Source organism: Oryx dammah, unplaced genomic scaffold (assembly GCF_014754425.2).
Source record: "Oryx dammah isolate SB20612 unplaced genomic scaffold, SCBI_Odam_1.1 HiC_scaffold_12, whole genome shotgun sequence".
Taxonomy (NCBI): Eukaryota; Metazoa; Chordata; class Mammalia; order Artiodactyla; family Bovidae; genus Oryx; species Oryx dammah.
In genome coordinates, this window is record NW_024070196.1 from 43,820,394 (window position 1) to 43,833,294 (window position 12,901).

At 45.7% G+C, this 12,901-nt stretch overlaps 1 protein-coding gene across 7 annotated transcripts in view; it reads left to right on the plus strand.

Moving 5' to 3' along the window:
- GOLGA3 (golgin A3) overlaps window positions 1-12,901 on the plus strand; it is a 46,148-nt gene that overhangs the window by 11,933 nt on the left and 21,314 nt on the right. For 6 of the 7 annotated variants that reach the window (XM_040251526.1, XM_040251524.1, XM_040251521.1 and 3 more), the window contains exons 5-8: window positions 3,556-4,214; window positions 5,112-5,223; window positions 9,303-9,609; window positions 12,595-12,797. In XM_040251526.1, coding sequence (XP_040107460.1) covers window positions 3,556-4,214; window positions 5,112-5,223; window positions 9,303-9,609; window positions 12,595-12,797 — 1,281 coding nt within the window. The remainder of the gene's footprint in view (window positions 1-3,555; window positions 4,215-5,111; window positions 5,224-9,302; window positions 9,610-12,594; window positions 12,798-12,901) is intronic. The other variant, XM_040251528.1, reaches the window with a different exon arrangement.

A 12,901-nucleotide genomic window follows, 5' to 3' on the forward strand; every position in this document is an offset into this window, starting at 1 on the left:
GCCAGCACCAGGCTCTGAACTGACTGAGGCTCCCACCTGGTCAGGGGCATTCAGGCATCTATCCAGGTGGCCTGTCAGAAAACCTTACAGTGACAGTCAGTAGTCAGGAGTTACGTGCACCAGGCAATGTTAATTTCCCCACAGATTTTACAGTGAGACTCAGGCAGGTAAAGAACTTGCCAAAGGTCACTTAGCAGTAAAGTGGCAGAACCAAGATACAGACCAGCCAGTGTACATATGCCCTGTCCTGTCCACAGCCTGCCTCTTAGGTTTGCACTGCAAGTCCAGGCTCTGTCTGGGTCATCCAGCATTAGGCAGTTAATGTGTCAGGAGTTCAGGGTGAAATTTAACATCAGTTCCCATCTTTAAAAATTATATGTACATGGGACTTCCCGGTGGTCCGATGGTTAAGAATCCACCTTGCAATGCAGAGGATGTAGGTTTGATCCCTGTTCAGGCAACTAAGATCCCACGTGCTTTCAGGCAACTAAGCCCGCAAGCTGCAACTACAGAGCCCACATGCTCTGGAGCCCATGTATCACAGTTAAAGAGCCTGTGCACGGCAACAAAAGTCCCGCAGGATGCGACCAAAGATCTCGTGCCGCTAAGAAAGACCCAATGCAGCAAATTAAAAAACAAAACAAGCAAGCAAAAACAGTTAAACTAAAAATGTGCTTAGTCTATCAGTCATGTCTGACGCTTTGCAACCCCATGGACTGTAGCCCCCCAAGCTCCTCTGTTCATGGGGATTCCCCAGGCAAGAATACTGGTGTGGGTTGCCATGTCTTCCTCCAGGGGATCTTCCCAACCCAGGGATCAAACCCAGGTCTCCCGCATTGCAGGAGGATTCTTTACCGTCTGAGCCACCAGGGAAACCCAAACTAAGAATAAAAAGATACTTCTTTAGGAGTGTAATTCATACTTCATGTCTAAAGGCTAGAGAGGATGAGTGAAAGTCCCCCCGTTTTGTAGTCTGGTAAATACTTTGAAAGCGTCACCGCACGGGTCCTTCATGTAGAGGTGAAGATTGTGTACAGGGCGAGCGCCCTCTCTGTGCTGCTCTTCATGTGACCTTTTTCATGCGACCTTTCTCACGCACCTGTCCAACCTCAGCGCAGTAGAGACCCTCCTCACCCTTTGTAACCATGCGCACATACCAGCATTGCATTAAGCAGCCTGAAGTGATCAACATTTTAGGTTGTCTCTAATTTTTTGAAATTGCCAACAGTGCTGCAGTGAATGTTTTGTGTCTTGCTATACTTTTGTGGATAAATCCTTAACTGTTAAATTATTGGGTAAAAGGTTTTATGTATTTGTTAGTTGATAAGGACTGGTTTACAGTCCATTTAGCAGTCTGTAAGACTGCTAGACTTCTCATCTTTGGGAGGATTAGAAATAATAAAAATTGAATCTTTGTTCTCAGATAGCTGAGAAAAAAAGTACTTCCTAACAATAAGCACCTTTTTACATATTGGCTGAGTATCTTTGTCAGCCTTTGTCTGTTTTTCAGTTTGTCTTTCTGCTGTGTTGGTACTATATATGAGGAAATTATTCCCTTTTAGTATTTTTGCAAATAATTTTTTCTTAATTTTCCATGACTTCTTTTCTGGTATATTTTTTACTGCACATCAGCTTTTTGTTTTTGTTCATTTTGGCTTTGCTGCTCGGCTAACAGAATCTTAAGGGATTGAACCTGAGCCCCCTGCAGTGGAAGCTCAGAGTCCTAACCTCTGGACCACCAGGGAAGACCCTGCACATTGGATTTGAACGATTACAGTCAGAACTTTCAGTCTTTGCTGTTACTTCTTTTAAGGTTTATGTCATATTTAAGATCTCCCTATTTGAAGGATATAAATTCACCTCTTTTATTTTTATACTAAAAGTAAGAGATAATGTAAAAAGTTTTCATAAGTTATGTCTTTTATTTTATTATGTAGATATAATCCACTTGCTTGGATGGAGGCGAGAGGTAGGAATGAGCCTCTTTGTGGACTGCTGGTCAATTATCTCAAGGCTGCTTATCTTGTAGTCTGTCTTTTCACTTTTTTTGCCGTTCTCCCTTAATATCTATAGACGCCACCAATACTTGGGCCAGTTCTTGGGCTGTGTTCTGTGTCATCAGTCCGTCTGCTGCTTCTCCTGGTCTCTGTGGCTCTAATTACGGCAGCTTTATAGTGTGTGTGTCTGTCGGGGAGGTCCGGTCGGTCTGCCACCCCACATCCCTTACTCTTCCTCGCTGCTCCGACTCACTTATCCTTGCTGCTGTGTCGCAGCGTTCCGAGATGCTCCTCACCCACCTTGTCCCTCACCACTTTGCGACTGCACTGACTTTATAGAATAACATGAACTGAACGTTAATTTATTTGTAGAAGAAAGTCATGTTCATTTAGCATCAAGGAATGTCATCTTCTCACATCCTCAGCTTCATTCAAGGCCAGTTGGGAAGTTCTAGATAACACAATGATATAAGAAAAAGAAATGAGAGATATAAGTATTAAAAAATAGAAGAGGGCTTCCCTGGTGCTCAGTGGTGAAGAATCTGCCTGCCAGTGTGGGAGACATGGGTTTGATCCCTGGTCTAGGAAGATCCCACGTGCCGTGGAGCAACTAAGCCCATGTGCCACAACTATTGAGCTCATGCTCTAAAGCCTAGCTGCAACTCCCGAGCCCACATGCCCTAGAGCCTGTGTTCAGCAACAAGAGAAGCCATCACAATGAGAAGCCCATGTACCGCAACTAGTGAGTAGCCCCTGCTTGCCTCAACTAGAGAAAAGCCTGTGCAACAACAAAGACCCAGTGTAGCAAGAAATATAAAGAAAATTACTAAAAAAAGAAAAAGAGAAATGACATTGTTATTTGCAGGTGTTGATAACACTTTAAAAAATGCTGACCAATCAACTGAAAATTGCTATTATTATAAGTTTATTATAATATTATAAAATAATTGGGGTTCAGAAATTGTCAGTTTGAAATACAGATATGAAAAGTAGTTATCCTAGTATGACCAGTTATAAAATTAGAGGGAAAAAAATAATATTTACAGTATCAACAAAATAATTTCTAAGTATCAAATGGCAACAAAAATGGTTTAGAATCTAGATAAAACACTACATAAGTTTCTCTGTCAAGGATCATGCAAATAGATATGAATAAATGTAGGAAAACTGCTCATTATCCTGTAAGTAATTATAAATTTATGGTAATTCTAATTCAACAGGACTAATATTTTAACTTGAAGAAAAATTTCAAGGTTTATCTAAAAGAATAAACATGAGAGAATAGGCAGGGAAATTTTGTGAAGGAGGTGTGATGAGGAAGGACTTGCTCTAGTAGGTATTTTAAAATATCGTCAGGTCACAGTCATGACAGGCCTGTGCTTGGACTTTCCCTGGGATGGACATGGAGGAGTAAGGTTAAGAATGGAAGGCCTGTGATGTGGGAACATGGCGGGAGGGTGCTCTGTTTATGTAATCAGTATGGCCTTTCTCGGTGGCGATTTTTGAATGCTGCTTGTCAATTTTAAACATAATTTTTGTACTTTTTTTTCCTCTTCAGTCCAGTCAACCTGTAACTAAAACGAGACTTTTTAGCACACTTGATCCTGAACTCATGTTGAACCCAGAAACCTTACCGAGGGCCAGTGCCGTGGCTATGACAAAAGAATATTCCTTCCTGCGCACCAGTGTCCCTCGGGGGCCGAAGGTGGGCAGCTTAGGGCTCCTGGCACATCCTAAGGAGAAAAAAAGTTCCAAATCAAGCAAAATTCGGTCTCTGGCTGATTACAGAACTGAAGATTCAGACGTTCGGAATTCTGGTGGAAATGTTCCAGCTCCGGACTCTACCAGGGGCTCCCTGAAGCAGAACCGAGGCAGCGCGACATCAGTGGTGTCTGAGGTCAGCCTGTGCCCCGAGGCCGACGACCGCCTGGAGAATGCGTCCCTGACTGGAGACAACGTGTCCGAGGCTGACGGGACGGAGAGCGATAGTTCCTCCTACAGCAGTGTCTCCACCCGCGGGACACCAGGCATCCCAGTGAACATGGGGGGCACGCGTGAGGCCCCCTACGTGGTCAGTGGCAGGGAGATCACAGTTGGAGCCCTGGGCCAGTTCCCCTCCATCTCAGATGTCCTGCAGGCTGCAGCAGCCGAGCACCAAGAGCAGAGGCAGGAAGTCAACGGGGAGACGCGAAGCCGGACCAATAGCATCTGCAGCAGGTGGGTGACGCTGGAGCCCACGAGACACCACCTTCTTCTCGGAGTTCCCACTCAGTCCTTAACATTTCATTTATACACTCTCTGTTGCTTTGTTAGAAAAGAAACTGGGTCTGATGAGTGCTTACCTGCAATGTTAAGGTACCCTGCTTTCCAGGATTTGTTGCATTGATGTGACATGGACTCATGTCTCCATAAAGGTGTTCTGGCCCTGTGCTGGCTGTAAAGGTCCTACTGTGGGCGAGAGTTTGAGCTTTAACTGTCTACCTAAATCTTTTTACTTATCTGTTTCTTAAAAAAAGTAGGGAAAGGGCTTAAACCTAAGGACTTGACCTAATTTTAAAAATTAGAAAAGATAGTTAAGAATTCACCTTCCAAAGCAGGGGATACAGGTTTGATCCCTGGCAGGGAACTAAGGGGAGAAGGCAGTGGCACCCGACTCCAGTACTCTTGCCTGGAGAATCCCATGGATGGAGGAGCCTGGTAGGCTACAGTCCATGGGGTCGCTAAGAGTCGGACACGACTGAGCGACTTCACTTTCACTTTTCACTTTCATGCATTGGAGAAGGAAATGGCAACCCATTCCAGTGTTCTTGCCTGGAGAATCCCAGGGACGGGGGAGCCTGGTGGGCTGCCACCTATGGGGTCGCACAGAGTCGGACACGACTGACGTGACTTAGCAGCAGCAGCAGCAACAGGGAACTAAAGCCACATGTGCCTCAGGGTAACTAAGCCCAAGTGCTGCAACTAGAGAGAAGCCTATACCACAATGAGAAAAATTTTTTTTAATTAGGGGAGACTAGCCAGAAGGGTGTGAAATCTGGAGAGTATGGACAGTATAAAGGAAGATAATGATCAATTATACTCCCACCACCTGATCCTTTTGTCTTTATCCTCCAGTGTGTCCATGGAAAGCTCTGTTGCTGAAACTCATGATGAAATGTTGCAGGTTCTTAAAGAAAAAATGAGACTCGAAGGACAGCTGGAAGCTTTATCATTAGAAGCTAGTCAGGTAATTGAAATTTGATGGATGTATTAATGTGCCATGTCTTTGGAAAGAATGTGCAATTTCCTATTCACTACACACCAAGTTTTACACATGTCTTTAGGAAGAAGCTTCATCATCATTAGCAGCCTTGTCCTCTGTAACCATTTATTTTTCTCTGTTCTGTTTGTCAGCCTTGGAAAGAGGTATGCTAGTTTTCCACTCTGACTGTGGGGTCTCTCCCTGTATCTCTGTCAGGATCTGCCTTGGATACCTCCTAGCTCCGCTATTAGAGACCTAAGAGACCATAACAGTTCAATCTTTGGAGTGGATTTCACCTTTTTCTGGCCCAGTGAAATTGTCATCTTTGTCCCTTTAGTACTTTTTGCTTTTTCTGATATGAATTTTGCTTTATCTGGTTAGCATATGCCTGAAAAATCATTTTCCATCCCTTAATTCTCAGCATTCCTATCAACGATCAGAGTAAATCAGTTTAGCTGCCTTTGACCCTCTGCACTTGGCAGGAAGACAGCAAGGGCCTGGGGAGGTGTCTGGTGAAGACAGTGGGGTAGAGGGTGGGGGCTGTCCCCTCAGTAACCTGTCCTGTGGGGATGTGGGGAGGGCACCCACACTAGAATGCTTGCTCTGTTGCATAAACTCCAGACTGAAGAGGTGATTACTGAGGTTTCAAGGTTCCTTTTGGTTGTACACGGTTTTCACTTTGTCCTCCTGTGGAATGTGAGAGATACCTGGAGTAACAGGCAAGTTTGGCCTTGGAGTACAAAATTAAGCAGGGCAAAGGCTAACAGAGTTTTGCCAAGAGAACACACTGGTCATAGCAAACACCTTCTTCCAGCAATGCAAGAGAAAACTCTACACATGGACATCACCAGATGGTCAATACCAAAATCAGATTGATTACATTCTTTGCAGCCAAAGATGGAGAAACTCTATAGAGTCAGCAAAAACAAGACTAGGAGCTGACTGTGGCTCAGATCATGAACTCCTTATTGCAAAATTTAGTCTTAAATTGAAGAAATTAGGGAAAACCACTAGACCATTCAGGTATGACCTATATCAAATCCCTCACGATTATACAGTGGAAGTGACAAATAGATTCAAGTGACAAGTGTGCCTGAAGACAGAGTGCCTGAAGAACTGTGGATAGAGATTCAAGACATTATACAGGAAACAGTGATCAAGGCCATCCCCAAGAAAAAGAAATGCAAGAAGGCAAAATGGTTGTCTGAGGAGGCCTTACACATAGCTGAGAAAAGAGAAGCTCAAGGCAAAGTAGAAAAGGAAAGATGTACCCATTTGAATGCAGAGTTCCAAAGAAATAGCAAGGAGAGATAAGAAAGCCTTCCTAAGTGATCAATGCAAAGAAATAGAGGAAAACAATAGAATGGGAAAGACTAGAGATCTCTTCAAGAAAATTAGAGATACTAAGGAAACATTTCATGCAAAGATGGGCACAATAAAGGACAGAAACAGTATGGACCTAACAGAAGCAGAAGATGAGGTGGCAAGAAGACACAGAAGAGCTGTACAAAAAAGATCTTCACGACCCGGATAACCACGATGGTGTGATCACTCACCTAGAGCCAGACATCCTGGAACGTGACATCAAGTGGGCCTTAGAAAGCATCACTACGAGCAAAGCTAGTGGAGGTGATGGAATTCCAGCTGAGCTATTTCAAATCCTAAAAGATGATGGTGTGAAAGTGCTGCACTCAATATGCCAGCAAATTTGGAAAACTCAGCAGTGGCCACAGGACTGGAAAAGGTCCCTTTTCATTCCAATTCCAAAGAAAAGCAATGCAAAAGAATATTCAAACAACCACACAATTGCACTCATCTCACACGCTAGCAAAGTAATCTCAAAATTCTCTAAGCGAGTCTTCACCAATACATGAATTGAGAACTTCCAGATGTTCAAGCTGGATTTAGAAAAGGCAGAGGAGCCAGAGATCAAATTGTCAACATCTGTTGGATCATAGAAAAATCAAGAGAGTTCCAGAAAAACATCTACTTCTGCATTATTGACTACACCAAAGCCTTTGACTGTGGATCACAGCAAACTGTGGAAAATTCTTCAAGAGATGGGATTGAATACCAGACCACCTTACCTGCCTCCAGAGAAATGTACGCAGGTTAAGAAGCAGCAGTTAAAATCACACGTGGAACAACTGACTGGTTCCAAATTGGGCAAGGAGTACGTCAAGGCTATTTCTTGTCACCCTGCTTATTTAACTTATATGCAGAGTACATCATGCAAAATGCCGGGCTGGATGAAGCACAAGCTGGAATCAAGATTGCTAGGAGAAATATCAATAACCTCAGACATGCAGATGACATCACCTTTATGGCAGAAAGCAAAGAGGAACTAAAGAGCCTCTTGATGAAAGTGAAAGAGGAAAGTGAAAAAGCTGCCTTAAACCTCAACATTCAAAAAATAAAGATCATGGCATCCGGTCCCATCACTTCATGGCAAATAGATGGGAAAACAATGGTAACAGTGATAGACTTTGTTTTCTTGGACTCTCAGATCACTGCAGATGATGACTGTAACCTTGAAATTAAAAGACATTTGCTCCTTGGAAGAAAAGCTGTGACCAACCTAGACAGCATATTAAAAAGCAGAGACATTACTTTACCAACAAAGGTAAAGGTCCATCTAGTCAAAGCTCTGGTTTTTCCAGTAGTCATGTATGGATGTGAGAGTTGGACTATGAAGAAAGCTGAGTGCCAAAGAATTGATGCTTTTGAACTGTTGTGTTGAAGACTCTTGAGAGGCCCTTGGACTGCAAGGAGATCAAATCAATCCATCCTAAAGGAAATCAGTCCTGAATATTCATTGGAAAGACTGATGCAGAAGCTGAAGCTCCAGTATTTTGGCCACCTGATGTGAATAACTGACTCACTGGAAAAGACCCTGATGCTAGGAAAGATTGAAGGCAGGAGGAGAAGGGGACGACAGAGGATGGATGAGATGGTTGGATGGCATCACCAACTCAATGAACAGGAGTTTGAGCAATCTCCAGAAGTTGGTGATGGACAGGGAAGCCTGATGTGCCATAGTCCATGGAATCACAAAGAGTTGGACACAACTGAGTAATTGAACTGAACTGATCCTCCTGGAATTTGATTTGCTCTTCAGCTGTGTCCAAGCCAAGATCTTTGTGGATTGTTACGGGTGTAAAACTTGCTGGCATTTCTGTGAAGACACTAATTATACTTACTACAAGATCTTATTGTATCTGCTCAGTTAGCTTCTTTTCTTTGGGTATTTGTTCTTCTGTTTGTTGTATCTGTTGTTTGTCTTCGCAAGGCTGTTTTTCTCCTATTGCATGTTGATGTACAGCTGTCTGCTCCTTTTTGCATTTTGAAATTGCTCTACATGCACTTCCTGATAGGCTCACTTTAGGGTGAGAGATGCTGATGGGCGGAGACTGTGCCCTTTGCTCCCTGTCTCTTCTCTGGTGCTCCAGGTGCCTGGGCCTTCTGCTGGCCCCACCTTTCCTGGCCCTTCCTGCCGTGTCCATCAGACAGGGGTCCCTGTGGTCCTGCCACCTAGCACAGATGGTGCCTCAGGCTGCTCTGTGCCCCTGGCTGCAAGGCCTCATGTAATGGTGCCCTTTCCCAGCTGATGTGTTCTGTGGGTTTGGTTTTTCCCAAACTTGACTGCTCTGCATCTATTAGAGATCCCTCAGCTCTCAGGTATTGTGTGTGTGTGTGTGTGTGTGTGTGTGTGTGTGTGTGTGTGTACTTTTTTCTTTCTTCAACATCCTTGTGGGTGAGAAGGTGATCACAGAGCCTTCCCCCCATGCTGGCCTGCTCAGGTGCCGCCATGCAGAAAACAAGCACATTCTGTCTTCACCCCACCTACCTGCCTGCTGGGCCTGATTGGAGAAACCCCTTCTTTGGGGATAGCTGTAATGCTGGAGTTCCTGAATATTTGTACAATGTGGTGCTTTCCTGTAAAGGCCACCTGTTGGACACCTTTCTTTGTCTCACTGACTGAGTTTTGGCAGCCCTCTTATTAGGCAGGGCGGAAGTGACTTATTTTTCCTAGAGTCAGCATGGCTGTTTGTGTGTCTCTCCAGGCACTTAAAGAAAAGGCTGAGCTGCAGGCGCAACTGGCTGCTCTGCACACGAGGCTGCAGGCGCAGCTGGAGCACAGCCACAGCAGCCAGCAGAGGCAAGATTCACTCAGTTCAGAAGTGGACACCTTGAAGCAGTCCTGCTGGGACCTCGAGCAGGCAATGACTGACCTGCAGAACATGCTAGAAGCCAAGAATGCCAGCCTGGCATCCTCCAACAGTGACCTGCAGGTGGCAGAGGAGCAATATCAGAGACTAATGGCCAAAGTGGAGGAGATGCAGAGAAGCATCCTCAGTAAGGACAACACAGGTGAGCGGTCCCGCGTCTGCCCCTTAGTTGTATGCAGGTACCCAGGGGCTGTGCCCCTGGACGTTTCGTTTCATCTGCTCTGGTTGTTGTTCAGTTGCTCAGTTGTGTCCGACTCTTTGCAACCCCATGGACTGCACCACGCCAGGCTTCCCTGTCCTTCACCATCTCCCAGAGCTTGCTCACACACTCATGTCCATTGAGTTGGTGATGCCATCCAACTATCGCATCCTCTGTCATCCCCTTCTCCCTGTCTGCTCTGGGGACTGACCTATTGTCCCATCAATGTGCTGGGGGGTTATTGTCCCTTCTAATTTGTACATGAAATGTCCACTTGCCTAATGGACTGTTATCTTTGGTTGAACTTGTGGAATTCTGCATGTTTTTGCATGCGTGTCAAGGGGTGGCTTCAGTTCAGTTCAGTTCAGTCACTCAGTCGTGTCCGACTCTTTGCGACCCCATGAATCGCAGCACGCCAGGGCTTCCTGTCCATCACCAACTCCTGGAGTTCACTCAGACTCACATCCATCAAGTCAGTGATGCCATCCAGCCATCTCATCCTCTGTCATCCCCTTCTCCTCCTGCCCCCAATCCCTCCCAGCATCAGACTTTGTTTCTATCACCAGTCACATCCACAGATGGGTATTGTTTTTGCTTTGGCTCCATCCCTTCTTTCTTTTTGGAGTTATTTCTCCACTGATCTCCAGTAGCATATTGGATACCTACTGACCTGGGGAGTTCCTCATTCAGTATCCTATTATTTTGCCTTTTCATACTGTTCATGGGGTTCTCAAGGCAAGAATACTGAAGTGGTTTGCCATTCCCTTCTCCAATGGACCACATTCTGTCAGACCTTTCCACCATGACCCGCCCGTCTTGGGTTGCCCTGCGGGCATGGCTTGGTTTCATTGAATTAGACAAGGCTGTGGTCCTAGTGTGATTAGATTGACTAGTTTTCTGTGAGTATGTTTTCAGTGTGTCTGCCCTCTGATGCCCTCTTGCAACACCTACCATCTTACTTGGGTTTCTCTTACCTTGGGCGTGGGGTATCTCTTCACGGCTGCTCCAGCAAAGTGCAGCCGCTGCTCCTTACCTTGGACGAAGGATACCTCCTCACCGCCGCCCTTCCTGACCTTCAACGTGGGATAGCTCCTCTAGGCCCTGAAATGGACTTTGGACCTTTGATGGTTAGATGTAATTGTTTCCACTCATTCTGCCTCCCTATGCTAGACCCGCCTGCTTATTCCAGCATTGCAGATGCTGTTTGGAGTATTTAAAAGCAACACTGAGACCAGTGACTAGTAAATATTTCTTTTTCCTCCATAAGTTCAGATTTTGGGTCTAGCTGGATCCCTAGGGGAGCCCCCTTCAGAATGATAGACAAATGAAACAGTGGAGTCTGGGAGCCTTAGTGGTAAGTGAAGGACTTGTGGGGTCCTTCCCTCATGCTCTCTGCTCATCCTGGGGACGCACACTCCATTCCCAGAGTCCATGAGCCACCCACGTCCAGGCACCAAGAACCTGGTCTGTGGGCTCAGCATCTCCCTGTGCACTGCGGGTAGGAGAAGGGTGAGGGGTTGGAGATGGGGAGAAGGCACTCAGAGCACAGGGGCGTGTCAGCCCAGATCTTGGTCCTCCAGAAGCCTGGATAGATGACACCCTCATCCTTGAAGTCTGGGAGCCCGAGAGATGGGCAGTGGTGCAGCGGGATGGCTGTGAGGGACCAGGTCTGCCCTCGTGGAGTCTTGGTCATAAGACTTGTGAGACTAGGTTTCGGGTCTTATGACAGAAAAGAAAGAGTGACAAGCTGCTGTCACAAGAGCTTTATCCTGATACTGGGGAAGTTGGGGAGTGGTGGAGAGCACCAGCTGAGAAATATAATAGCCTACTGTTTTTAGTCTCTGGGCATTTTATGATACCCAGTCCCTTAAGAAAATTATTAATATAATGTTCAAAAAGTTCTGTAGTGCTCGGGTTACAAGGCCTGACCTGACCAGAGCAGGTCAACAGTGACCCACACCCAGTATAGTGCCAGCTGGGTGGGGGATTTGGGGTGCAGGGGATGCTCCAGTTGCCTTCCTAAAGCCCTACCATGCTGAACTTTGAGGCACATCCGTTCTCAAGGATTTCAAGAGCAGAGGTTGGATTTCCCAAGGTTAGGGGTCATGAATCCTGTCATTTTTTTTGTTTCATTTAAAATTTTTAGAATTTAAAATTCTAAGTGTTTTCTTAAGTGTTTGGTGAAATTTATTTTTTAAATATTTGACTGGTTTTGTTTGGACTATGACTTGGGTTTGTGCTGTGATTTCTTGTCTGTTCCCCCTCCCATCATCCGTGTTAAGAGTTGACCATATCAGCAAACCAGTGGAGTTTCTTGTGGATACCATTCCTGAGTTTGTTGATGACTCACAGACTTCAATCAGGCCAAAGTCTCAAGCCAGAAAGCTCCCAGACACACACAGTCGCTCTCCCTGTTTGCAGATTCCCTAGTTATGAATTCACCAACTCACTGAATTTAATCTACTCAGAGCTCTTTCTGGTTGTTTACAGACAGGTGCAGAGCAGAGAACCGTGGGGGTTGCCTGATGTACAAGGCACAGTTTTTCCAGTTCACTTCTTGTTCCCCAAGTGCCCTTTTATGGTCAATTTAGTGCCATTTTTTTGTTTGTTTATTTTTGTGCTTTTGGGGGTGGTTTTGCTATTTACAGTAAACCCCAGCACTGTCTGGTGTTCCTAACTGCAGGATGGTTTTGGTGCGCTTTTCAGAGAAAATTGTTACACTAGACAAACTTCATCCAGGCAAAAGTTGGGTGCTGTCAGCTGTCAGTTCAGTGTTAATGAATCCACAGAAAGTGAAGTCAGGTGTCTTTCAACAGAAGCACATGTAAAACAAGGTTTTGTGTTATTAGTTGATGAGAAGTGACCAGACCCCAACTTGGATGGCCCTGCTCCATGCGGTGGCCTGAGCACTGTGCTTGCCTGTTTCAGTGCACGACCTGCGGCAGCAGATGACAGCCTTGCAGAGCCAGCTACAGCAGGTGCAGCTGGAGCGCGCCACACTCACCAGCAAGCTGAAGGCATCCCAGGCCGAGATCGCATCCCTGCAGAGTGTCCGGCAGTGGTACCAGCAGCAGCTCGCCCTGGCCCAGGAGGCCCGGGTCAGGCTGCAGGGCGAGATGGCCCACATCCAGGTATGGCCCCCACCATAGCCAGAGGGCCACACTGCATGACTTGTGTGGAACACTTGCTTTTCCTCTATATTGAAAAGACTTCTGAGTTTATATTTCACAGAAAG